This window comes from Pezoporus flaviventris, unplaced genomic scaffold (genome assembly GCF_033815535.1).
Source record: "Pezoporus flaviventris isolate CSIRO_AGI_PZ_B2104156 unplaced genomic scaffold, CSIRO_AGI_Pfla_v1 ptg000031l, whole genome shotgun sequence".
In the NCBI taxonomy this organism is placed as follows: domain Eukaryota; kingdom Metazoa; phylum Chordata; class Aves; order Psittaciformes; family Psittacidae; genus Pezoporus; species Pezoporus flaviventris.
In genome coordinates, this window is record NW_026892579.1 from 45,660,241 (window position 1) to 45,685,813 (window position 25,573).

General features: G+C 40.0%; 2 protein-coding genes across 5 annotated transcripts in view; both read right to left on the minus strand.

Annotated features, from left to right (window-relative positions):
• Positions 1–3,788: 3,788 nt before the first annotated feature.
• Positions 3,789–6,127, minus strand: TTC32 (tetratricopeptide repeat domain 32). Of its 2 annotated transcripts, XM_061460878.1 has the most exons (3): positions 5,921–6,127; positions 5,682–5,842; positions 3,789–4,648 (listed from the first exon to the last, which is right to left on the minus strand). In XM_061460878.1, the coding sequence occupies exons 1-3, from the start codon at positions 6,046–6,048 to the stop codon at positions 4,521–4,523; spliced, it is 417 nt and encodes a 138-aa protein (XP_061316862.1). In that variant the 5' UTR covers positions 6,049–6,127; the 3' UTR covers positions 3,789–4,520. The 2 variants fall into 2 exon arrangements, with proteins under 2 accessions (XP_061316862.1, XP_061316861.1); XM_061460877.1 differs by having other exon boundaries at positions 5,682–6,127.
• Positions 6,128–7,633: 1,506 nt separating this feature from the next.
• Positions 7,634–25,573, minus strand: part of WDR35 (WD repeat domain 35) — a 47,633-nt gene continuing 29,693 nt past the window's right edge. Inside the window, exons 14-27 of one of the 3 annotated variants that reach the window (XM_061460888.1) lie at positions 25,447–25,506; positions 23,218–23,327; positions 21,365–21,575; positions 20,693–20,773; positions 20,429–20,565; positions 17,967–18,170; positions 14,941–15,087; positions 13,711–13,843; positions 12,691–12,801; positions 11,421–11,585; positions 10,227–10,367; positions 9,262–9,418; positions 8,229–8,469; positions 7,634–7,970 (exon numbers count right to left, since the gene is read on the minus strand). In XM_061460888.1, coding sequence (XP_061316872.1) covers positions 7,823–7,970; positions 8,229–8,469; positions 9,262–9,418; positions 10,227–10,367; positions 11,421–11,585; positions 12,691–12,801; positions 13,711–13,843; positions 14,941–15,087; positions 17,967–18,170; positions 20,429–20,565; positions 20,693–20,773; positions 21,365–21,575; positions 23,218–23,327; positions 25,447–25,506 — 2,046 coding nt within the window. In that variant the 3' untranslated portion in view covers positions 7,634–7,822. Of the gene's footprint in view, positions 7,974–8,228; positions 8,470–9,261; positions 9,419–10,226; positions 10,368–11,420; positions 11,586–12,690; positions 12,802–13,710; positions 13,844–14,940; positions 15,088–17,966; positions 18,171–20,428; positions 20,566–20,692; positions 20,774–21,364; positions 21,576–23,217; positions 23,328–25,446; positions 25,507–25,573 lie in introns of all 3 variants that reach the window. The other 2 variants (XM_061460887.1, XM_061460889.1) reach the window with 2 other exon arrangements.

Sequence of the window (25,573 nt, forward strand, 5' to 3'; positions counted from 1 at the left end):
AGAATCAAGCGAGTTTACTGCTTCCACACGTTTTCCAGGACAGCACATTTTCCGTTTTCAATGGTAACAGCAACAAACTCATCAGCTTACATTAACTTTCTGTTAATCTTAAAAGCAGTCCTTTTAAATTTTGTTAACCGGGATGAAGGTTAAATAATGATGATTAGATGCCAGCTCTTCATTCCCCAGTGCTGACAGGACACTACCTCCACACATATGAGGTCGTTGCATAGCAAAGGTTCCCTCACTCTGCAGTCTTGCAGAGTAGACTCAGGTAAACTTGTCTGCAGCAAGTGGGATACCGCAGACCTTTCCATTTTGCCCTGGAAACCCAGGATGAGGTGCAGCAATGCTCCATATGTATCCACCCACCACCTGGCCAAAGGGGAGACCTTTCTGGATATGCTGGGAGGAAAAGGGAGAAGGTGAGACAGACCTGCATTCCCATTTCAACAGGCATTTCAGGATCCCACATTCTCACAGACAAGCCAGAGAAATTCCATGTCCTTGGTTCCCTTCTCCTACCTTGGTTGCTGTTCATTACAGATGTTTGGTATTCTTTTACACTGAATCACACAAGTGTGTTAGGGTTAGGTAGTCACTGTTCAGCTTTGAGGGTGTCTCTCCCAAGCTGATTCAGCCATGCTCTTACATGGTGTATTGCTCTGCATCTAGGTTCTCCTGGGATTAGTCCTTCCTCCCAGGTGTTGTAGATGGGGCAGACTGCAGTTTTCAGGCCCATGACTGTTGGGAGCTGTAGGAAGCAATGGTGTGGACTGCATCCAATCCCTCCATGCTCTTAGGCTAAAGGGATCCTATAAGGAATATCTCAGAAATAGTTAATCTTCAGAAATAGGCTAGAGTTCAACTCAAATGATCACGGCATACTGCTAGGTGACCCTCCACACTGACCAGATCTCACAAGCCTTTTTTCATCAAAAGCAACCAGCCCATCCATAATGCATGAGAACCACAGTCTGAGGTTGAACCTGTTGTACCGATTCAGCCTCTGCCTCTACTAAAAGGATTAGGCAGACCAACAATAATCTGCTAACACACAAGAATACAGACCATCATCTTTCACCTAGCAATCTTCAGTTTTAAACATTGTTTTTGCTTCTTTCTGAACCTCCTTTCTGATAGTTAGGGGAGAGCATGACCTGCATAGCTGAGCTTGACTGATAGGGTGTTCATTCCCCACAGAATTTGAATAGCGTGTCTTTCACTACTGATCTGCTTTTTACCAAGGTTACCTACTGAACAGGACAGCACATAGTGCAGTCCTCAGCTCTAACAGCCAAAGATTTTCAGGTTTTAATGCTGAATTACCTCTGTTGTCCATTCAAAGGGAACACACATGGAAAAGGAACACATTCTGGCCATTTGACCCATCCCTTTCCCTTCAACGTGCCACAGCTTTCCCTTTGGAATGGCTCCCCTTGTTCCCCATGCTGCATCTCACACTAAACTTACGTGAAACACTTCTCATGCTGCTCTGTGCCCTGCTAACCCAGGATTTCATCATAGCTTCCTATCTTCCTGTGTAAGCAAGGGAAAGGCCTCGTAACACTACAGTTGTTAGACAACTCCTCCTTCTGTGTTTCAGTAGGACAAATTGAATACTAGGGAAAAGCCCAGGGTGATGTTGTTCTTTGCCTTGTTCTCTGAGCAAGTTAGATTTTAGAGACTGCTGTTCAAGATAGAAGGAGGGGGGAGAAACCAACACTATTCTGTAATGCATTGAGGAAATCCTACAGTTTTTGTAAGTTTAGAGGTCAATCACCAGGTGAGAACATGCTGTTACTCATTGCCAAATTAATCCCAGCTATGGGGAAAAAACTGGAGGGGCTATCAGTGAAGGCTGCATGAAGGAAAGAGTCGGAGGGTTTTAGAAAGTAGGTTTATAGGTAGGAAACCCTGGGAAAGCAGCTGTGAATTACTTACATCTGAAACATTTCTGGCCAGAGTAAAGAGACAATGTACATAAGCAGCAACCACCTGCTAGACTTACTGGTGCAGTGCCATGACTTTTGACTAGCAAACACTTCACAAGGGCAACAGAGTGGGCAGACAGGATTGACCCAGATGCTCTGCTGAGAGTTGTAATTCTCAAGCAGAGACAACCCCTGAAGCCCAGTGAAGGTGTAAAGCCACAGTACCTCTGCATCGCAAAGCATCCAAAGCACACAAGCCCTGCTCCTTTTACAAGCTGAGACCTTGTCTGAATTTCATGTGGAAACATTACATAAAAAAAAATTTTACTACTTGCAGGACAAGGGAAGTTACTAAACACATCCTCCTCTTCAAGTTTGGGTTTATTTTCATATGGATAGGAGTGGTTTGTACCCTTTCAACAGCCCTAAGTGAAAGAACACCACATACTACTACTTAATAATTTCAGACTGAAAACCCCAATTAGTCTTGTGATGTAAAACCAGAGAACCAAGTGACTCACATGCACGAGAGGGGAAAATGTGAGAACTTTGCTGGCCCAAATTACCTTGAAAGAATTTCAAATTACACCAAAATGCACCAGGACAGTTCATACTTTACAGAAGAGGCAAGGAAATACTGCAGAGAATCTGCAATAAAATTGTTCCCAGTCCAGTGAAGTATTTACATGTCAACAATGTGTTAGAAGTAATTAAGCCACGTCCACAAAACACCACAAGCTGGAAATTAAGAGGGATATTATCACTAGAATCTTTTTTTCTAAAATACTTATTTGCTGTTAATCTTCTGATTTTTTTTCTGCATCCTGTCATTTCAAGTGTTCTGTGCAGAACCATATCTGCGATCTCTCCTCTTAAAGCAAAACTTCCTAGGTGATATTCAACTGTTCATACTCTCTTTTCAATTTTCTTGGCATGGTAAGTCAGGAACAAGCTTAATTCTAGCTCACCTTACCATCAGCCAAGAGCTGGTGTGATTTCTCAGGTTTTGAAACAGACATGGCATAAAACATGTCAAGTCCTTAAGTTGTTTCAGAGGCAGAGCACTAAGATATAAAATGGAAGCAAAGCACATGCTTAATATATTCAGAAAAGCCATAATTAAGCTTTCAGAAAAAAAGAAGTCATTGTTACGACATCACAACCTGCTTTCCAAACTGCAAATGGCTACCTCCTGCTATCATGCATTGTATTTATTTATCAGGGGGGTTAGAACTAGATGATCTTAAGGTCCTTTCCAATCTTAACCATTCTATGATACTTAAGTAACTTCAAAATTGCAGCTGGCAAGTGGCAGGAGCATGAGAGGTAAATGCAGCATCTTCTCAGCCTCTTGCTCCAAATTTGCTGACTGCAAATGTTGCAGTTCCATCCCAAAGCTGAAAGTGACCACAGCAAGGTCACTGGGGAACAGTTCAGAGACTGTTCTCATGACCTACCCAGAAGGTCCCACCATCTTCAGCAAGCCCTGAATTTGTGCAAGCTCTAGGATCATCCACGCAGAAACTCACTATAAGCAGCAGAACTGCCATCAGCACTATTTTTAAAAAAACAAAAGTTCTAATGCTCATGTGGGCAATCAGAAAGTATTTCTTTCATTAGAACTTGCATTGCTATGAACAGGCAAGGATGCTTCTTACTGATGATTTACAGATGTTAGCAATGGTCCTCCCTATGACGGAGTAGTGAAGCTGCCTGGGCATTCATAGGCAGCCCTATCAGAGATTTCACATGGTATTTTTCAAGCAATCGTTTTATGTAACAAGAAGAAAGCCACAACTCCTACTATGAACAGCCCAACTACATTATCTGAAATAAGATCCATAAAGACAACCATGAGATTAAAATTATGTGTTCATTTTTATTCATTCAATTATTACTCTGTCCAATATTTTTACAACAGGATTAAAAAAATTAGATCCTGCCTGTTCAGGTAATTTAAAACCACCTCAACGGGTGAATCAACTTACAGAGGACTGAATGCTTGTGCCACATTCCCCATGCCAGGTACAGATGGTGTTTCCTAAAGAAATCTCAGTGTTTCTGTTAAGTGTTTTTTAATACAGAAACACTCTGAAATCAGTTACTGCAACATCTCCAGTACACCACCTTGTAACTAACTGCATATTTAGCTTAAATTTACATCTGAACATGGACAAACACTATCATTATTAAATCACTGTACTTCTCACAAGCTCCAATCTTAAGTACTTACATGTTTTAGTGATTTTTCTTCCCTATGAAAGGCTGTTCAAAACAATCTATGAGAGTACAGAAACAGTTATAACAAGAGAACTACAGACTTCATCTGCTGTCAGTAGGCTTCCAGTGTGTTTATAAACTACTTCTGTACAAAAATCTCTACAAGTGTCTCACGGAGATCTAACATTATGCTTTTCCTCAACACTAAGAATATACAAAAATAGTTCACTTTGCAACCATAATCCATTTTTAACTTATTTACCCCAAACAGGGTTTCTTTAGCAGGCCGTAACAGATGCAAATGATCCTGTGCTTCATCCATCGATGTCAAGAATCCCACGTTTTTGCACACCAGTAGCCGAATTTTCAATAACCCCGCTTTTGTTTTTCTTCTTTATCAAGAATAGCCTGCTTTAGACCCAGTGCAGCATCTTCAAACTGGGGGTTTAACTCTAATACTTTCCTGAAATCTTTCATGGCGTCATCAAAGCATCCTGTCCCGAAAAAGAAAGGAAGAATCATCTTTCTGTAACTAACATACCACAATTGAAGAATACCTCCTAATATTTTCACTGACAAAAAGTAGTAACTGTACTTACTGGACTCATTACATTTGGGTTCTCCCAAGTGGGAGTCATAGGTCTTATGAGCATGAACCAGAATGTGCTATTTTTGAACCTCAAAGGGCCTTAAGGCCCAATTCAGCCAGCTTATTCCAAAAGAAGTATCCAAAAGGTCCTTGCCAATAGCCAGGCTAGCTTACACCTAGAACACAAGCTTACTGCTTCACAGCCTGTGCCCTTGGTTGGGCTCCGGCCTTCAAGGGCTCTCTCTAGTCCCTCAGCTTCTGGGTCTTGACTCTGCAATGGAGAAGCCCGAACAAAAAGCACAGGGGTGTCATTTTCTTTTGGCATATTCAAAACTCAGGCAGCAAATTCCCTAGAGTGGGCTGAGAGCCCATCACTGGCTGAGAAGGCCGTGCTCACTACAGCTAAGGCCAAGAGATACATTCCCTTCAGTTTAATGGCAACCATCGGAAATGGCCAGTATTACCCGAACACAATTTCTTCCAAAACCGGAACTGCATCTTTCTCCTTACTTTTCCCTGAATAGCATAATTTCAAATGACACATCAACGCTTCTGCAAATTGCAGTATCTAACTGCATATATAGGCCAGACTTGAAGCCAAAATGTCCTGTAATTACTTGAAAACTGCGTATCTCTATCTGCACCGTCCATTTCTGGTAGGAGGTCTTTACCCCCCCTCCCTGTGCCAGGCAGGTCCCTCCATCTGCAGAACGGAGGGAATTATGCTCCGGCTTCAGGTGACTCCTGGGACAAACACATCGCCCTGGGCTCTTAAGTGAGCCCTGGGAGGGCGTTGGGAGAACTCTCTCCCCTGGCGGAGGTGACCGGGGCTGGCAGTCGGGGCCAGGCTGTGCCGGGGCAAGGACCGCCGCCAGGATCGCCCAGCCCTGCCCCAGGTCGCCCGGGAGAACGCTGGCGTGACCGGCCGAGGCCCGTACCCAGCCGGTAGAGCACCAGGCCGCGGTTGTAGTAGGGCACCTCGAAGCCGGGCTGGCACTCGATGGCGGCCGTGTAGTCCTCCATGGCGGCGGCGAACTCTACTCGTAAGTACTTGATGTGGCCCCGGTCGTTGAGGGCGGTGGCGAGGTGGTGGTCGGCGCTGCGCGGGGACAGAGAGCAGCCATTACGACAGACGGTCCCCGTTCCACACACCCACAGCCTCCGCCCCGGCACGTACCCAGGCCCCGCGCCGTAGGCGATGAAGCGGCTGTACAGCTCCTCCGCTGCCGCCAGCCGCCGCCCCGCCAGCTGCGCCTGCGCCGCCGCCAGCAACTTCGTCGCGCCGCCCGCACGCTCCCGCTCCATGGCGGCAGCTCCGCCGCGCCGCAGGACGGCGGCCGAGCGCCGGCACCGGACCGAGCGCCGAGGGAGCCGCGAAGGGGGCGGGCACTGCCCTCTGATGGACGTGTTCACGAAGGAGAAGGTACCAGGACGGGAAAAAATACACAGTAGTGTTTAATATTTTCCGTGCAAAATGGGGTTTATTCTCACCTGGCCTACATTTAGGCGAGAGGTGTTACTTGCACAGAAAGGCTGTGCAGAAGAGGCACAGAAAGGCTGTGCAGAAGAGGCACTGCGGTCTCTTCCCAGAAACATCTGGATGCACACACGATGTCAGGGTCGAGGTCGGTGGCTGATGTCCAGCTGGTCTCAGGAAACTCACTGCATGGAGCAGGGCCTGCAGCATTTCCCTAGCCGGGGCTCAAGCTCGGCCATAAAAGACAACAGCACAGTTCAAAGTAAACCTGTGTGCAACACCAAAAGGACAACACAAGAAAGTCCAGAGGAGGCCACAAAGATGATCAAAGGGCTGGAGCACCTCTCCTATGGAGACAGGCTGAGGGAGCTGCGCTTGCTGAACTGGGAGGAGAGAAGGCTCCAAGGAGACCTTAGAGCAGCTTCCAGTTCCAAAAGAGGGTCTACAATAAATCTGGAGAGGTACTTTTTACAAGGGCATGTAAGGACAGGACAAGGCAGAATGGCTTTAAACAGACAGATAGGAGATTTAGATTAGGTATTAGGAATAAGTTCTTTCCTGGCACAGGTTGCCCAGAGAAGTAGTAAATGCACCATCCCTGGCAATGCTCAAGGCCAGGTTGGATGGGGCTTGGAGCAACTTGGTCTACTAGGAGGTGTTGCTGCCCATGCCAGCAGGGCTGGAACTAGATGAGCTTTAAGGTCCATTTCAACTCAAATCGTTGTGTGATTCCTTAAACTGCTGTGTACAACAAGGATGACAGTTCAGCTCTTGAAATCTGTTCAGCAGACATCAGCTGCTTGTTTCAAGCTACTTAAAGGAGTAGCTTGTTTCCAGATTCCAGTCTGAAGGTTCACAGAGGCTCCCGTTGTTGGCTGAAGACACCACCACAGCTCAAGAACCCAAACAAAGATTAACGGCACTGATTTCTAAATATCTGCAAGCCCTTTATTGCTCTCCTAGCTTTAAAAACAGCTGACTAAAGAAAACAGCACAAATATATGCCTAAACTGGTACCATCACTGTAGTAAAACAGTAGGAGAAAAAACATATACAATATTATCAGAACTACCGTGGTATTACTTAAACTCAGGAATTATTTATTTTAAAAAACAGTAAATTTTGAGAAAACCCAATAGTTTCCTATGGAATTATGAAAATGAAAAAAGGAGTTTGCCCAGAGTAAAACGTATTAAGATGAACTGACTTTCAGTTCACATGGTTTTGAAATGAGGTTCAATTTACAATTAGAACAGAATACTTTTACCTTAAACCTGTGTAAAAAAAAAAAAAAGTTAAAAATTAAAGTGTAGTAATACAGTCTTCATATAAATGGAAAGATTTTTTCTTATGGGTTTTCTGAGGTCTATGTTTCATTTGGTTGGGTTTTTTGTTTGGTTGGTGGGGCTTTTTTTTGGTTGGTTGGGGATTTTGTGGGGTTTATTTGGTTTGGTTTGTTTCGCTTTTTAAGTTATTCTCCTATAGTGGCAATATCTGTTAGAATACAATATTTCAAAATATTAGCACATTAATCACTAACATTTTAGAGACTTTTTTTAGGATCTGAAACATATATGAGTATAAATAGTCCTTTATCTTCTCCTATATTGTGCTGTGGCACAGAGGACAAAAGCTACGACTGCTTGCCTCTTTGGGTTTCATACAGTGCTTACATACACTGCACATCCAGAACCGCTGCTCCAGGATCGGGTCTCCTGTTGCAATACATACAGGAAGTTTCCCATCTATGCTACTGGAGGAAAAAGAAAAAAATAAATAAATAAAGCTGAAAGAATAAGAATATAGTTTTAAAATAGCAAGACAAACTTGTGCTGTAGGTATTTGCAGGACAGCATAAACACCTGCATCATTCTTGCCCAATATTTGGTTTAAAGCAGCAAAATGACAAATGAACTCAGTCACACAAAACCTGCTAAAATGCAAAATACAGACAATAGCAGAAAAAAAATGCTGGTATTATTACCATGTCATGTAACTATAAACCCACCTATCAAGCATGTCATCCAGGTCAGACTTTTTGTTACTCTTCGGACTATGTCTTGTGAATATCTCTAGAGCAAGGTCTTCATACTGTTGTCTCTGCTCTGGCCTAATTGTTTCCAAGGATTCTAGTTTAACAAAGGCTTTTGAGCAAATATCAAACGCTCTACTTGCACATGCACAGAGTGCCAAAAGAGAATAGATTTCAACTGCAGGGATAATGTCTTCATAATCTCGCAAATGAAGAGCTAAGAAATGAAAAATTCCAAGGAAATTATTAGATGTCTTCTGAGAAGTGCAGGCATTATATGAAATACTTGCTACTAATTGACAGCATTAATCTCACAAATAGGGCACAATGAACCAATGTCTTTTCATTGACATGACTGTGAAGGATGCATTAAAAATAAGTAAGGGGGGTTGAGTGGGGAATTAAAGTGTCTGAGACACTTTTTTTTTTGTTTGAAAACATGTTATTATAAGTATTTGAAATGGATCTCCATTACTTGGAAAAAATATAGGGCATTATTTGCGTGTGTAACTCCCACAATTTTCTTTTTATGAAGCTCTACAGAGAGGTCCAATGTGAATTCAGACATGCATTATAATGTAAAGAAAGAAACAGACAACAGAACATCCACAGAGACTGTCCAATTTAACCAGGTGACATTTGGCGAGTTATATTTGCATTGTCTCCAAGAAACTACTTTCCAGGTATCTTGACTGCAGCCACATTCAATTCATTAGATTTCCTTCCTTGGATATAAGGAAGAAGTTCTTTACTGTAAGGGTGGTGAGGCACTGGAATGGGTTGCCCAGGGAAGTTGTGAATGCTCCATCCCTGGCAGTGTTCAAGGCCAGGTTGGACAGAGCCTTGGGTGAGATGGTTTAGTGTGAAGTGTCCCTGCCCATGGCAGGGGGGTTGGAACTAGATGATCTTAAGGTCCTTTCCAACCCTAACTATTCTATGATTCTATGGTCTTAAATTCCATGGATCAAGCAAGAACAGTTTCTTTACACAGTTAAAAATAAAGTCCTACCTGTTTTAAGTGCTGCTTGTACAGAACCTTTATAGAGCTGTCTTTGCGCTAGTATGAAAAAATGGTAAGCCTCAGCTCCTCGCCAAGCATTGTCTGCAAAGCAATTAGTTGAAGAAAGAACATCTTCTTCTAGCAAACCAGCCAGAGCTGAAGCAGTCTGAAAACAAAGCAATATCACATGTAATTTTGATATGAACCAGATACAGCAGGAAATGGAGGTATATGAAAAGAACTTTTCTGCATTTTGTGATTACACCACTGTCTTGTGTTAACTAGGGAAAATATAAAGACATGGACCTAAAGTGAGCATTGTTAGGCATTTTATAGAGTCCATAGGCAGAACATATGGTGCACATTTTAGAAGATAAATGTCATATACATGTGTACAAATATATTATGTGCACATCTGCAGACTGGTTCATAGTTCGGATTAATACTGCATTTCAACACCAGAGCTCTTAAAAATGTTTAAACTCTTTCATTTGTGCATGTGAAGATGAAAGCTTGAGCAGAAAAAATCTTCTATTTGCTTCCCCCCTATCTGGAGGCATCTCCCTGTTCAATTATAGCCAAGATAGCTTAATCTAATCACAGATCTGTCTTTTGGATTGATACTTAACCCTAAGCAGGATTAAGTATTAAGTAAGCATTAAGACAGGAAAGTGAAAGTCTTGCAGGAAAAAATAAATCTGGACTTTCTTAGTATGATTTTCACTGTTGTAGTGAAAATATTAACACATTACACTTAAGAAGAAAAATATCTATTAACACATATGATTTAAATGTTTGCAAATAATACTTTAAACATTATGTCTCTGTGGAAGACTTGCTAAAGGAAAGCTTTGTTCTTAGGAGGAAAAAAGGTTATTTAATAAAAACTGTAATAGCCTCATTAAGACAGCTTGCTTTATTCTGCCGAGGTAACACATACCAGAATTCAAGAAAAAAGAAAGAAAATACTCTACCTCTGAACTTTTTCCTTTAATTTTTCCCCTTTGTACATTTTGTATTTGCTCATGACATTGTTCTATAAGTAAGGCTGACAACACATAAAGCTTTTTAACTCGCAAAGGCTTTGTCCTTTTCTTTGACTCTTCATCTGCAATCTTAAAAACAAAACCAAGGAATTTAATGTAGATTAAAAAAATTATTAGAAGAGTCACTTCATTCTCTTGGATAACTGCATGCTTGTACAAACCTAAAAATCATGCCACAAAAAAATACCCTGCAGTTAAATATAGTAATTCAGACTGCAAACAGAACTATAAATTAAAATGTCAAAGTGAAAAATGCACATTTCTCTATATTTATTTAGCTAATAAGTATATAAAGCCAGATTCCCAGGAAATATAATGCAGTATAACCCTGTATAAGTCTATTGACAATATAAAAAAATAAACTAAAAAATAGTCATTTTAAAACACTGAAGTCTAAGAAATATGTAGCTTTCAATAACGCCTGATGGTTTTCCTAGAAAAAAAGAAGGCTTTTGAAAACAGCATATAAATACATATTTTTTACTTTAAATATTTGCTGTAAAAATTATATATCACTCTTACAGACTTTATGAGCCATGTACAGAAATCTCTACAGACAAACCAAATACAAGCAACATCCTTACCTTAAAGGCACACCATAGCATTTTCTAATTGAAACAACCAATTGAAGAAATACCAAAAAATAACTAAATTTATTTTTTATAAAAATTTAAGAATAAAGGCGATAAAAACCTAACCCAGACAACATATAAAATAACATGAAAAATGAACCCAGGCTGGTCTGCTATACTCCTTTACTAGGTAATCGTTGATCTTGACAACAGGATGTTTTCCAAGGTGCAGTTCATCTCATTCGGAAGTGAAAGTCTCCAAATAAAACAGTCAGATGGTTTGTGTTCTGAAAGTTTCCTCTCCATTGGCTACAAAGGACATCTAGGGTAACTATTTCAGATAAAGACACCTGAACTTCAGAGTTGGATTCATCTTTGCAGTATCCTATATGACACCTGCTTATTGCCTGTATATTGTTAACACTAAAATAACCCCAAGAAAACCAAAGTAAAAAAAAAATAAAAACAAGAAAAAAAAAAAAAAAGCATGGAAAAATAAGAGCTAGTCCAAAACCCCAGTTATTTGACATAAAAAGAAAACCTGTAATACCTTGAACATGAGCTTAGCAGCTTCAAAGAAATAATTTGCTTTACGATAGAGTTCTATAGCATCAAAGATTTTATTCTTTTCCAGTAAATGACTTGCGTATATGGCTAACAAGGATCCAATCTCTTTCATGTTGTGATTTTTAGCCAGCTCCACAGCTTTATCCCACTAGAAATGAAAGCAGAGAATTACCATTTTCAAATACAGAAAGCAGACCTCATTTTTCTCAGAACAAGCTGGTTATCCATGAATAGTTTGCAACATTTGTGTGCAATATTTCATCACCATTTAGAACCAGGCTACTATAAAATTAAAGTAAAAAGCAAGAGAAAACAAAAGCTAACATCATTGCCAATCATGGGGCAGTGGCCTGTGAAACAAATGCTGGACCTCTGTCCAAAACCACATACAAGGCAGTTGCTTCTGGTTTGATAAAAGCTTTGCAAAAATTACTTCATTGCTGCTCACATTGATTTCAATGCTTCTGAAATTACTAAAACTCAGACTCTCAAAAGCATGTCTAAAAGAAGATTTCAGCCCATAAGCTTAAGGCACAAACAGTAACACTTTATTTATCCTTCTATACACATTTTGTCTGTGAATTTTCCTGATCTTCAACAGCTTGGCTACTGTGTTTGCCCCAGATCAAAAGTTTGGCAGAACTCAGAGACTTTATAGAATCTCATAACCTAGTAGCCCTTAAGATCCATAAACTAGGAAGGTGTTCACATAGAGCCAGCACTAGCCAGTCGTGCCATTCCCATGCATCAAGTTCCTCACAGCCATCCTCAGTTTCATTCTTATTTGTGTTGACACAAACATTTGCACAGTTAGGTCATACTTGGGGACCAGGGGTAGCTGTAAACACACAGATCATTTTTTCAGATTAGGTTTTTTCCAGCTACATCCTAATGCAGCCACAAATACATTTGCATTTGTACCAGAAAGGAGGGGGACGTAGAAAATGAGCAGCCAGAAGCTCTCCAGTCTTCCTTCCATTCCATCAGGAGGCAGTATAGCCTGGCTCTACAAATGCCACGAGTGTCTGTATGCTGAGCACACTTACCACACACACAGACAGAAGTAGGACTGCTGAATTTAGCTTTGGCCCTCCAGGGGTCTAATCCTGATTTCAGGTAACTTTCTGAAGCATGAAGAATGAATTTTCCAGAAATCATGACAAATCATCAGACACTTAACACAGACTTGTATTTAGCTGGGCATTAGAATAGAAATCTGGATTGGCAAAGCAGATTATCTACTGCTGGTTTACCTGGTTGAGATGTACACAGGTATCTACCGCATCCTTTGGTCGATTACATTTCAGAAAGGCTGACACAGCTTGTTCACACATCCCCACTCTTACAAACATATAAGCTATATCCTGCAAAACACATCAGCACCATGTTAATAAACTCACTTCCAGATTTTTAGTACATTGCACAGCAACTGCAATATTATTGTATTCTTGTTTAGTTTAATTTCAAGAAGTTGGGGGAAAGAGGTTGTTTGCCTCATGGATTCTGGAAAGACAACATGCACTGCTGTAAATCTTTAGAACAGTGTGCTACTTTCACACACGGCTTCTGAATTAAAAAATAAAAGCCATTTAAATATTTTTCTGTCAAATCATACCAGAAGGACTCTGTTCTTACACAGAAGAGGCTAAAAAGAAAGTGCTGTCTTGCTTTGTTCAGACAACTGAAAATGGCATTAAATAAGCATGTTTTGCATTTTTCAAGCATTTTGGGTTAATTAATCATATCAGTTTTAAATTGGCTATTGCTTAGTAGGTCATTTTAGGCTATACCACCCACTTTCCTCCTTTCACAGGAGAGAATCTTCAGTTTTCATTGAACATTAGCATTCCCACCAGAGGTACCATGTAAGAAGTTAAAGGGATAAACAACCAGAAAGAATTCAAGGAAAAAAAAAACCCTCGGCTAGACTCAAGATGAAAACTGAAGTGTCCAGACATGAAGAGTGACTTCTCAGTGAAGTATAGGTATTTCAGAGAGAAATGTCACTATCTGGGGAGGGGTGCAATAAATTATGACTTAGCCAGGTAGCCATAAAGTATGATGAATAATCAGGTCTTTCTGGGGAACCTAAACCATACAGGAAAGGAAGAATGATGGAGGAATATTTGAGATCAGTACAAAGTAACACCATTATGCTTAAGCGAGTAGGTCGCATACTCCATTCCTTCTCTCTTTCTTACGTAACACTTCCAAGATGGGAAATTTTAAATAAATGGTTGAGCATAAGACATTGAAAAATGCTTTTTGCTTACAGGGAGCAATTTATTATTCTCTGGAAGTGAGTTAGCTAGATTCTCCAGTCCTTGGTAGTCCTCTAGCATGTAGTAACATTCAGCTAAACGTTCCTGGTTTCGCCCTTGTACATAATACTGTACAGCATTTAACCTAATAAGGAAAAAAAGAAAAAAAAGTGTACTGGCTTCTGGTATATAAACACAAGTGAAGCTTCTCATTGTAAGCCTTTTGCATTTGTGGATTTAAAATGACATTATTTTAAATAGATAACTTTGCTTGAGAGAGCTTTTGTAGCTAGAAATTCACTGTTTTTCTAAAATGCACTAAAATGTTTAACTTTCAGACATCATTAAGTAGTAGCAAGACTGTTTCTGCAACTAGCATAAGGTTAGGAATTAAAACTGCATTCCCACATCTGCACAAGTCATGGCTGATAACGGACAACAGTTTAGAACTAAACTTTCAGAAAAGAGCTTTACTGTTGTGCCTCTACATTTTAAAACACAAGCACCAAGATCTCCAAGGCCAGTCTCCAAAGTTACCTAAACCATCCAAAAAAATATTCAACTTGCAAAATCTAATCACAAGTTTTAAACTTCTTTGGGACCCAAGTTCTTTGTGATAATATACTTGGGCTAGTTGCAATAAATAATGGAGCTGTGGAGACAGAGTGTTCTGGATGTGAAAACTTTACATGGGATTAGAAGGCAACAAGAGAAATTCATGAAAAAAAAATTCCCTGCAAGTTCTTAACTATGAAGACATCACTTCTGGCTCAGTAAGTACTTGACTGCAAAACTTTTTGGAGGAATACCATTACATGTGTGTGCTGCTTAAAAGTCTTCCTTGGGCACCCAGTTTGCATAGTAACAGCAGACAGCAAGGCCAGAGAGAGCTCTGGACCTTTTCAAGTATTTGTGAGTTTAAGCATTCTAGAAATCTTGTGGTTAGTTTTGAAATTCACTGATGTTTAATAATTCTCTCTCCTCCCTTCCTTTGAAGCAGACAGTCTTCTGTCAAAACTTGGATTTTTATCTATCACCTTCATTCTTTAGATGATCAACAGCTTTCTGTTTAAAGGTACATGCATTGATGGAACCATAAAGGTCTGAGCTAAATCTCATCATTCCAAAATTATTGCATCCTGACTTCCCTGACATCTGTCCCTCCTCATAAATTAAGTCTTGTCATCAGTCGTATAATTTCCTTTGTAATTTCCTTCTTACCAGTTCCTCTACAGAACATACCACTTCTGACGGTCTGCAAAGTAATCTCCAATCGCATTGTATGCTTGTTCAAGAAGGGCATCATCTGAATCACCTGAGCCAGTTTTCAATAGCTGCAATACTCGGAACCAATCTCCCAGTTTTATCCGCAGTCCAATGGCAAGATCTCTAGTATAAACAAAACACAGCAGGAAAAAGTCAAAGACAATAATATTACTAACAAAAACCTTGAGAAAAGCATCCAAAGTATTTTCATGTTCATAACCTACACTACAGGTGTAACAGTGATCCCAGATACCTTCTTTACAATTGAAACATTATTCTGTAAAAGCAAATACTCGGAGAGCTCATAGGTTATATCATACATGCACTTCCCTATTAGCCATACTTCTGTGTGAGAAGTTAAACGCAGCTGGTGAGACAGCTGGGACTGATGTTACTTCAAGTTTCCTCTTATTCTGTATACTATTCCTTAACTTTCACTTCTGACTTATTCTATGATTCTATGACTGCTACAATAGATGTCAGCAGCTACAAAAAGATAAAAGCCGAAGGGAGATGAGGGGAAGGGCTAAGGAGCAAGGAATATGAATAACAGAGGCTAAAGCTGAGATGTAATAAAATGGATTTCAGAGACTTCTCTTTCAGATTCATGATGACTTCAGATGAAGAAAAAAGGACTCAGAAGTAGTCTTTCCTTTTTATTATTCATGCATACGTATGGCCCACCATGTGTCTGCCTGGCGCATTTTTTCTACCATATAGAATAAATCTCTGTTACTTCACACAGAAGTAATTCTGCAGGCGCATAGAACATAAATAGCAGAGATCTATACACTTCTTTTAAAAATGCCCTAACTCAAAAGTGAGTTAAGGAAGGCAACAGCAAGTCAGTGCAGTCTGCATCTATCAAAGAAATTTTTATTTGAAAAATAATTTCAGCCTGATTTATGGTAGATCCTTATTAAGATTTTTCTAGTGGTAAATACATGGCAGTCAGGTGAAGTTCCCGACGACTGGAAAAAGGGAAATATATGTAACTCCCATTTTCAAGAAGGGGAAAAAGGATGACCGGGGGAATTACAGACCAGCCAGTCCCAGCTCCGTGCCTGGCAAAATCTTGGAGCAGGTTCTCCTGGAAGGCATGCTAAACCACATGAAAAACAACAAGGGGCTTTGTGACAGCCAGCATGGCTTCACTAAGGGGGAACCCTGCCTGACCAATTTGGTGGCATTCTGTGATGGGGCTACAGAACTGATGGACAGGGGTAGAGCAGTTGATGTCATCTACCTGGACTTGTACAAAGCATTCAACACTGTCCCACACAACATCCTTGTCTCTAAATTGGAGAGACATCAATTTGATAGATGGACCATTCAATGGATAAAGAACTGGCTGGATGGCCGCACACAAAGAGTTGTTGTCAATGGCTCAATATCCGGCTGGAGACCAGTAACGAGTGGCGTTCCTCAGGGATTGGCGCTGGGACCAGTCTTGCTCGACATCTTTGTCGGTGACATGGACAGTGGGATTGAGCGCACCCTCAGCAAGTTTGCTGATGACACCAAGCTGTGTGGTTCAGTTGATACCCTGGAGGGAAGGAATGCCATCCAGAGGGACCTTGACACACTTGTGAGGTGGGCTGATGCCAACCTCATGAAGTTTAACCATGCCAAGTGCAAGGTCCTACACCTGGGTGGGAGCAATCCCAGGCGCAGCTACAGGTTGGGCAAAGAAGAGATTCAGAGCAGCCCTGTGGAGAAGCACTTGGGGGTGCCGGTCGATGAGAAAATGAACATGAGCCAGCTTCAGTGGGCACTTGCAGCCCAGAAAGCCAACTGTATTCTGGGCTGCATCAAAAGGAGCATGACCAGCAGGTCAAAGGAGGTGATCCTGCCCCTCTACTCTGCTCTTGTGAGACCTCACCTGGAGTATTGTGTGCAGTTCTGGTGTCCTCAACATAAAAAGGACATGGAACTGTTGGAACAAGTCCAGAGAAGGGCCATGAGGATGATCAGGGGACTGGAGCACCTCCCATATGAAGATAGGCTGAGAAAGTTGGGGCTGTTCAGCCTGGAGAAGGCTGCGTGGTGACCTCATAGCAGCCTTCCAGTATCTGAAGGGAGCCTATAGGGATGCTGGGGAAGGACTCTTCATTAGGGACTGTAGTGATAGGACAAGGGGTAACAGGTTCAAACTTAAACAGGGGAAGTTTAGATTGGATATAAGGAGGAAATTCTTTACTGTGAGGGTGGTGAGGCACTGGAATGGGTTGCCCAGGGAGGTTGAGAATGCTCCATCCCTGGCTGTGTTCAAGGCCAGGTTGGACAAAGCCTTGGGTGAGATGGTTTAGTGTGAGGTGTCCCTAGCCATGGCAGGGGGGGTTGGAACTAGATGATCTTAAGGTCCTTTCCAACCCTAACTATTCTATGATTCTGTGATTCTTTATATGACCTACAGGCTACATCATACAACTGCTGCTTATTATGCCTCATTAGCCTTTTTCAGTAAAGACAGTGCTCTAGCTAATTACTTAGTGTTACATTTCCCAGTAATATTGTAATTTTGCTTTGTTTGTTTTCATTCCTGAGCAAAAATTCTATTGATTGATCCACAGTTTCATCCAGAATCTTTTCACTCTCTCCAGAGATTACAGTTCATTAAGAACTCTGTTATTTGTATATGTAATTGGAAAGAATGTGTATTTGGCTACTAGCTAAGAGCAACACTACATAAATTAAATGCTAGTTGAGACTGTTTTTGAATTGCAGTTGAAATATCAACAAAACACTTGCAAAAAACATGTATGAAACTCAACGCTACCTGGAGCACTAAGGTTTTGCAATCAGTTTGGCATGCACTGATTTCCATATAGAATTGGTTATCTATGGATACAACAAAATTTTTTCCATCTGATCCTTCTGTCTTTCCTGAAACTGGCAGAGTCTTCAGTGCTAAAACAGCCATTCCTTATTAAGGAATGCTTTTTTGACCCACTCAGGCTTTTTTTTCTCTATTTGCTGCTGAGGTGACTACATGCAATTACCTTCTGTCCATATCCAGATACATTCTTTCAGCTTCTTCAAATCTGCTAAAATAGGCTGCCACTTCTGCTTGCTTCATTGACTCACTCTGCAGGTTCCCTAGATGCTTCACAAATTTAATACCTTGATAATCTCTGCAGCGTACAAAAGCTTGTTCAGCAGTCTGCAGATCCAGCTTCTGAAGAGCAGCTTCAGCCAGGAGACGCCTGTGTGAAACGTAAACAAAATAGACTGAAAAACAGCAATAAAGTAAATTAAAGCAGGATCCATTTAACTCATAATTATTTAAAGTAGATATGCAAGTTACTGCAGTGGTATTGTTTACTAACTAATCTTTAATTCAGTTGTACGTTTGTTCCCAGTACATTCTGTGATCTATCATGTACTTGCTCAGGGAAAGATGTTCAAATAATTGCTAATATTCTTTTGTTCAGGTGTTCAAATGACACTGGCTTGGGAGACACAGAGCAGGGTTGAGTATTGCAGTTGTCTTATGTGAAATGGGTTGCTGGTCTCAATGCAGTTCCATTTAGATATTTCTACCTATGCATATGTCATAACTTTAAGCCTTGATGGCAGCCTCAGTCTGAAGGCCTCCAACTAAATTGGCCATGAAGAAAAAGTTATATTTCTAATCCACCTGAATGTTCCTTGTCCAGTTAGGACAGCAGTCTGGATGAGCAGGGTGGTTTGGGAAACCTTGGACTGGTATTGCCCCATTGGTTACTTCTACAAATAGAGAATTTCCACCTTCAGGCCAACCAATGTCCATTAGGTGCTTGAATGAGCTCTAGAATTTTCTGCAAAAATAAGGCTAAGTAAATGTTGTGAAACAAAGTCAGTGCAGTAGGCACCAACAAAACCAAGTAATATTTTCTGTATTCAGTGCCTTAAGCCATGCTTATGCAGAATCAACTCAGTATTTTTTAATCAATCTGAAATTAGTATCCTTTCAACTCAATTGCACTAAGGACACTGTCCCATTTTGAGCATTTACTTTATATCCAGCAGTTCCAATCTATTTCTTGTATATAAATATGTGACATACATTTCCTTGCATAATGAAAATTAAGTTCATGGTAATTTTGGAGTAAGATGAACAGCATTTAACATATATTTTGTTACTTTAGAATATAAAACTTTTACTGAGACAGACTTTCAAAACTCATAGTCATTTTATATTAAATAAATACATGGTACTAGCAAAAGGCATTGAACAACTTTAAAATTCAAAAAAATCTTCAGCTAGTTCAAGACATTAGTAAAAATGAAGACTCACAAAAACACTACACACTCAAACTAATAAAATTGCAGTACTATTACAGAAACTTTCAACATGCAGCTGTCAAATCCTTTTTCTCAAAACGTACGTTCTGGAGACAAAAGCAGAACTGGATAGGAAGGAATGCTTTCTGGGGCAAACTTTAAAAGCAAGTTGTCTTGGCCGGTCTTTCAGCAATTCCAAACTCCCCTCTGAACTGTCAAAATTAACAGAGAACTTGCAACCTGCCATGATGCAAATCAAACATCCAATGCTATGTGTTCCCTTTTCTGGGTTTTAAGGTTTTTGTCATCAATGTTCAATATAAAATATATATATAAATAAATACCCTTTCAACTTATAACCAATTTGAATTTTGATTTAACCAACTTAGTTTTCTGCCAGCTTTTTGTCATCAATGTTCAATATAAAATATATATATAAATAAATACCCTTTCAACTTATAACCAATTTGAATTTTGATTTAACCAACTTAGTTTTCTGCCAGCTTTTTCATATCCTTTAGATTCACCCCTACAAGCAGGGAGCACTGCATTTCAGGGTTCATGCAGTACAGAGCAAAAAGATGTCCTGAGCTTGTATCCTATACCCACTATCATGACACACACCACATGGCTTCTATTCTAGGTAATAAAACAACTGTTCCAATTTAGTAACAGCCCCCTTCTTTGGGTTCAAGAACTAGGAGCCCTGGGAAGCACTAGCCCCAAGTTTTTTTTTTGAGATGGCTGCTGAGAAGTCTTGGAACATTTGATCAGCATCTCCTGAAACATGAATTCTCAAATGCTCAGGAACAAAATCCTCCTTTTCTTGCATTCTTGGAAATCATAATGCCACACAGCATTGCCCAAACACACTAGCTGTGAAAGAGGTGGGGAGCCAGGCTGGCAGGGGACTGCAAGGCTCTCTTTGAGTGTTCCCATAATGCTGTAATATTCCTTGGGAGGCAATTCAGCCCACTGAAGAGATGTTCTCAGAATAGCAGTCCTTCAAAGTGCAGCAGAGCACTGTTACCTTTTGGGGGCTTTATTATCCTTTTTCTTAAATGATATGTTTAAAGTGGGTACTGCTTTGGCTGATTCTAATTGGAGGTTTTTTACTTTAATAGTAGATCTGTCTGAACAGGAAAGGAATACAAAAGAACACAAATTTAAACAAAGTTGGCTTATAAAGAGATTTTACCAAAGTCTGGGATGTGGGTTATCTTCTATGAATTGGGAAGATTCCTCAATGCCAACTTTTTCAATCAATGCTCGACTGTCTCGTAATGACCGAATCTCAAAATTGATGATGTAATCTTTGTTAGGATGTTCAGGATTCTAACATAATGGATAAAGAAACATAATTTTATTCCATGTCACCTTTATTTTCACCCTTCTTAGATATCTACTGTTCAAATCATCAAGACAGACTTTTCCCTACAAAATACAAATTAATTATACTTACCTTTAATATTTCATCGAGAAGAACAGATTTGATTTCTAAGTCTTCAAAGTTGCAAATATATCCAGAAGTTTGTATAGGTTCCTTAAAGTTAAGTAAGTTACAAAGGAATGAACTTGTATTCTGTCTGATTAAATCCTAACCAAATCCATTGTGTATAACATGAGAGACTTTCTTAGTCCCCTAACTAGGATTTAATTGCATTTCCAACAGGAAACAAATACTAAATCAGTAACATTATTGACAATGCCATATATACAGACATAATTTAAAATATCTTCTATAACTAAATTATGACAAAGAGGTAAAGGAACACTTGCCACACTTGCCAATATTTAGATTCAGCTGAACTGTGTTTGACAAGTATCTGCACTGAAATTGTGTTTACATTTTCCAAAACATACAAAAAATATCCTCCTGAAAAATCTCATACATTTAAGAAAAATATGACAGCATTTTTATCTTTCCAAGACCAATAGTTCATTTTACTCACTTGTTCCTAAACAGCAGTCCCATGTGAGAGCTAACAAGATTTTGAGATTACCAGAAGCAAGTTTGACTATATAAACACTTGCCCAATTAAATTGTAAGCACAAGAATAATACTATTCAACACAGAGCCATTCAATTACAAAAGAGTTTGCAAAATGAGTCGTTTACATATGTTAATATTTACCTCTGGATCCAAGTTTCTGAAAACATACATTCTTGTTTTCTCCATCATTGCAAACAGATCTGGGTTATCTTTGGCCCATTTCATATCCCAGACATCTTTGCGTTCCAGTTTCAGCTGCTCACCTACCATTTGCTGTCCTGTACTGGTTAGCACCCGTGTATCCAACTCAAAGAAAGTTAAAACACCTGAAAGGTCTATGACAGCAACACGACTGCAAAAAAAACAAAAGAAGGAAAAAAAAAATAAGGCAGTCAAATAATACTATTGAAGGTTGTAAATATGAAATAGTTCCCTAAACTGGCACACTCAGGACAAATTTCCCCTCTAATCTAATACCAGTATTATTCCACCGCTTCAGTGAGATGCATGTGGTTTTCATTTATCTGCACAGCAGAGAGAGACCAGAGACCTGGAAAGAAGCTTTTCACCTCTTCATGCAGAATCTGGCCCTGCAAAAGTTCTGAAATATGCCCATTTTTCATCCAACATTTTGAAGATCCTTAGTAGTTCAGATACCATGTTGGGTAAATTGCAAGTTTTGCTCCTCACCAAACTTTTCTTGAGAGAGCCTAAAATTACCAACTGGACAGAACTGTTGCTCATTATTACTAGGAAGCAACGAAGCAGATACTTAAAATAAAAAGTCTGGAAATGTAAAGTGTTAGTCTCAAAAACAGGATTTCTTCTATTTCTACATATATTCTTTAGGATTTTTTCCACACGATGTGAAGTATAACCCCATTAATCTTTGAAGTAATTTAAAATATGGGAAAATATAATTTCTGAGGGGTTACATTGGAAAATTTCCAATTAAATAGGTCTTCAGTGAATCATAGTAGTCTGTATTTACTACAGTGCCATTTTAAATGCATTTATTGAAAGTTATTTAGACAGCCTTAATCCCTGTTAAAATTTCAAAAGCAATTTAGAAAGTGAACTTCAAAATACTTATGGACCTGAGCCTTTTTCACCAGAACAAAGTCATTTAGGAAGGCAACTTGGGTTCAAAGCAAAATCAGTGCAGCTCTGACTAGATCACGTTTGACATGGTTTAGCAGTGGTCTTGACAGTCCTGGGGTAATGGCTGGACTTGATTTAAAGGTCTTTTCCAACTTATGATTCTACTCTGACTTTTAAGTGAAGCTGTCTATTTTTGGCCTATACCTAAACAAGTAAGTGATCTACTGCATTATGAATTTTATTGGAATTTATAAAGTTATTTTGAAGTGATTAAAGTTGTCTTATAAGTTCTCTTTAGTCAGCATATTTTTGTCTTTTTTGCCAAGACTCTTGCACTCTCTCTTGCAAAAAAAATAGCTGTTAAGTAGAAAGCATCTTCAGTACTGGCACTGCTGAAGCTTCGGAGAAAGAGTCTTGCCAGAAGCATTGCCACCAGCTACAACTTGTAACAGTGGAAAATTAACATGGGATAAACAAAGTTTCCAGGCATCAGATAGACACAGAAATAGAAAGACGCCTTAGAGAGGTAAAATTTCAAGTTATGACATATTTTCATCAATTCATGTCATGATCACATGAAGCTTATGTTTGGTTCATCTAGTAGCACACAGATATTTCCATGTATGTTTCCTGAATCTTCACACACAATGTAAAAAGTTCAAAACCTAAGACAGCTTTACTAATGCAGTCTCTCTGAGCAATCTGATGACTGGCCAAGTGTAATTAATTGGTAATAAATAAATGTTTAAGCAACCATTAATAACAACTACAAGTAAGAATTAGTTTATATTAAAGCTAAATTACTACATAGCTATTATAGAATCACAGAACTCATGTTGTATAGGTTTATTTTAAAATTGGATACCTACATTAGAAGCAGATCTATAACTTACCTGGAGTTACAGTTCAAAGACAGCTGATATGCATGATAGTTCAGGGTAAACTTCTGTACTATTCCAACATTGGGAAGACTGTATCTCTGAAGAGTGCCAGACTCTCTTCCCTAGCAAAAAGCAGTGCTTGGTTATTGAGAGAATTTTTCCATTAATAAACCCTTTAAAAATGTTTTATTTATATGCTGTCCTAGACAAAAGAATTTTTGCATAAGTGACAGAGCAGAAATGGAAATGGAGAATGTCATCACCTTGAAAGATCCAAATTCTGCTATTTAGAATCACAAATGGCTTGGTTTGGAAGGGATCTTAAAGCTCATCTAATTCTAACCCTGCTGCCATGGGCAGGGACACCTTCCACTAGATCAGGATGCTCCAAGCCCTGTCCAGTCTGGCCTTGAACCCTGCCAGGGATGGGACAGCCACAGCTTCTCAGGGCAACATCTTCCAGTGCCTCACCACCCTCACAGGAAAGAACTTCTTCCTAATATCTAATCTAAATCTACCCTCTATGATTTTAAAACCACTCCCCCTTGTCCTATCCCTACATGCCCCAAGGCTAACAAGCCCCTTTCCAGGCTTCTTGTAGACTCTCTTTAGGCACTGGAAGCTGCTCTAAAGTCTCCCCAGAGTCTTCTCTTCTCCAGGGTGAACAAGCCCAGCTCTCTCAGACTGTCTACATAGGAGAGGTGCTCCAGCCCTCGAATCATCTTTGTGGCTTCCTCAGACTCTCTCCAACAGGTCCACAACTCTTGTGCTGGGAGCCCCAGAGCTGGATGCAGTACTGCAGGTAAGGTCTCACACGAGCACAGTAGAGGGGGAGAATCCCCTCCCTCGACCTGCTGGTCACACTTCTTTTGATGAAGCACAGGACACAGTTGGATTTCTGGGCTGCAAGGTGATCCTGCCCCTCTACTCTGCTGTCATTGAGACCTCACTTGGAGTATTGTGTGCAGTTCTGGTGTCCTCAACATAAAAAGGACATGGAACTGTTGGAACAAGTCCAGAGGAGGGCCACGAGGATGATCAGGGGACTGGAGCACCTCCCATATGAAGACAGACTGAGAAAGTTGGGGTTGTTCAGCCCAGAGAAGAGAAGGCTGAGTGGAGACTCCATAGGAGCCTTCCAGTATCTGAAGGGGGCCTATAAGGATGCTGGGGAGGGGACTCTTCCACAGGGACTGTAACAATAGGACAAGGGGAAATGGGTTTAAACTTAAACAGGGTAAATTTAGATTAGATGTAAGGAAGAAGTTCTTTACAGTGAGGGTGGTGATGCACTGGAATCGGTAGCCCAAGGAAGCTGTGAATGCTCCATCCCTGGCAGTGTTCAAAGCCAGGTTGGACAGAGCCTTGGGTGACCTGGTTTAGTGTGAAGTGTCCCTGCCAACGGCAGGGGGTTGGAACTTGATATCTTAAGGTCCTTTCCAACCCTAACTATTCTATGATTCTATGTTGTGCTTCTCATCAACTATATTTAAACAAATACTTTCTTAAGCTCCTACAATTTACAGATATGATTAAATCAGGGCTGTTAAAAGAAATATCTAATGTCCACATACAGCCCACAGAGCAGTTTCAGGAGCCCAACAATTCCCAGTTAACCTTCAGAGATGGTCTATATAACAAAAGAGGAGAACAGGGAACAGATCCCTGTATGATGCTGGTAGGAACATGGATAAAAATTTAGAAAGTGTTCTTTTTCTGTCTTTGTTCTATTCAGTTGGTTTGTTTTAAAGCCCACCCATATGTCTGTTTATCTAATGAGATCACTCTTTTCTCATTAGAAAAAAAAAAAAAGCACTAGCTGTTTGGCATGGTACACATTGCACATTGGCTATTTACATATTAGTGGTACAAACTTTGCAAATCTTTGTGCATTTACATACAGCCTAGAAGAGACTTCCTACAACTCAGATTACAGAATTAAGTTCAGACCTGGATCTTATCAAACCCTATATGTAAGTACTAACTCAGGCAACTAGTCTGTGTTTAAATTCTAAGAACTTAGTGAGCCAGCCCTCCTAAATAAATAGTCCAGATTAATGAAAGAACCTGTTAAAAGTTATCACTGAGGACACCTAGGATGAGATTTTATCTGTGTATATTCTAAATTCAAAAATGCTTTGAAATTGTGGCTGCCCATGAACACACTGCAGAAGAATCTCCTGCCTACAAGCAAAAGAGGCAATTAGGAGTATTTAAAAATATTAAAATTATGTAACTTACCACAAGTAGCATCTTATCAGATGCTGTTATTGCACAAATTGGATCTCTCGTTCCCTGAAACTATACAAGTAATATGTGTCAGTTTTAATGCAACAGTAATAACGCACTGATAAAGAAGTGTTATTTA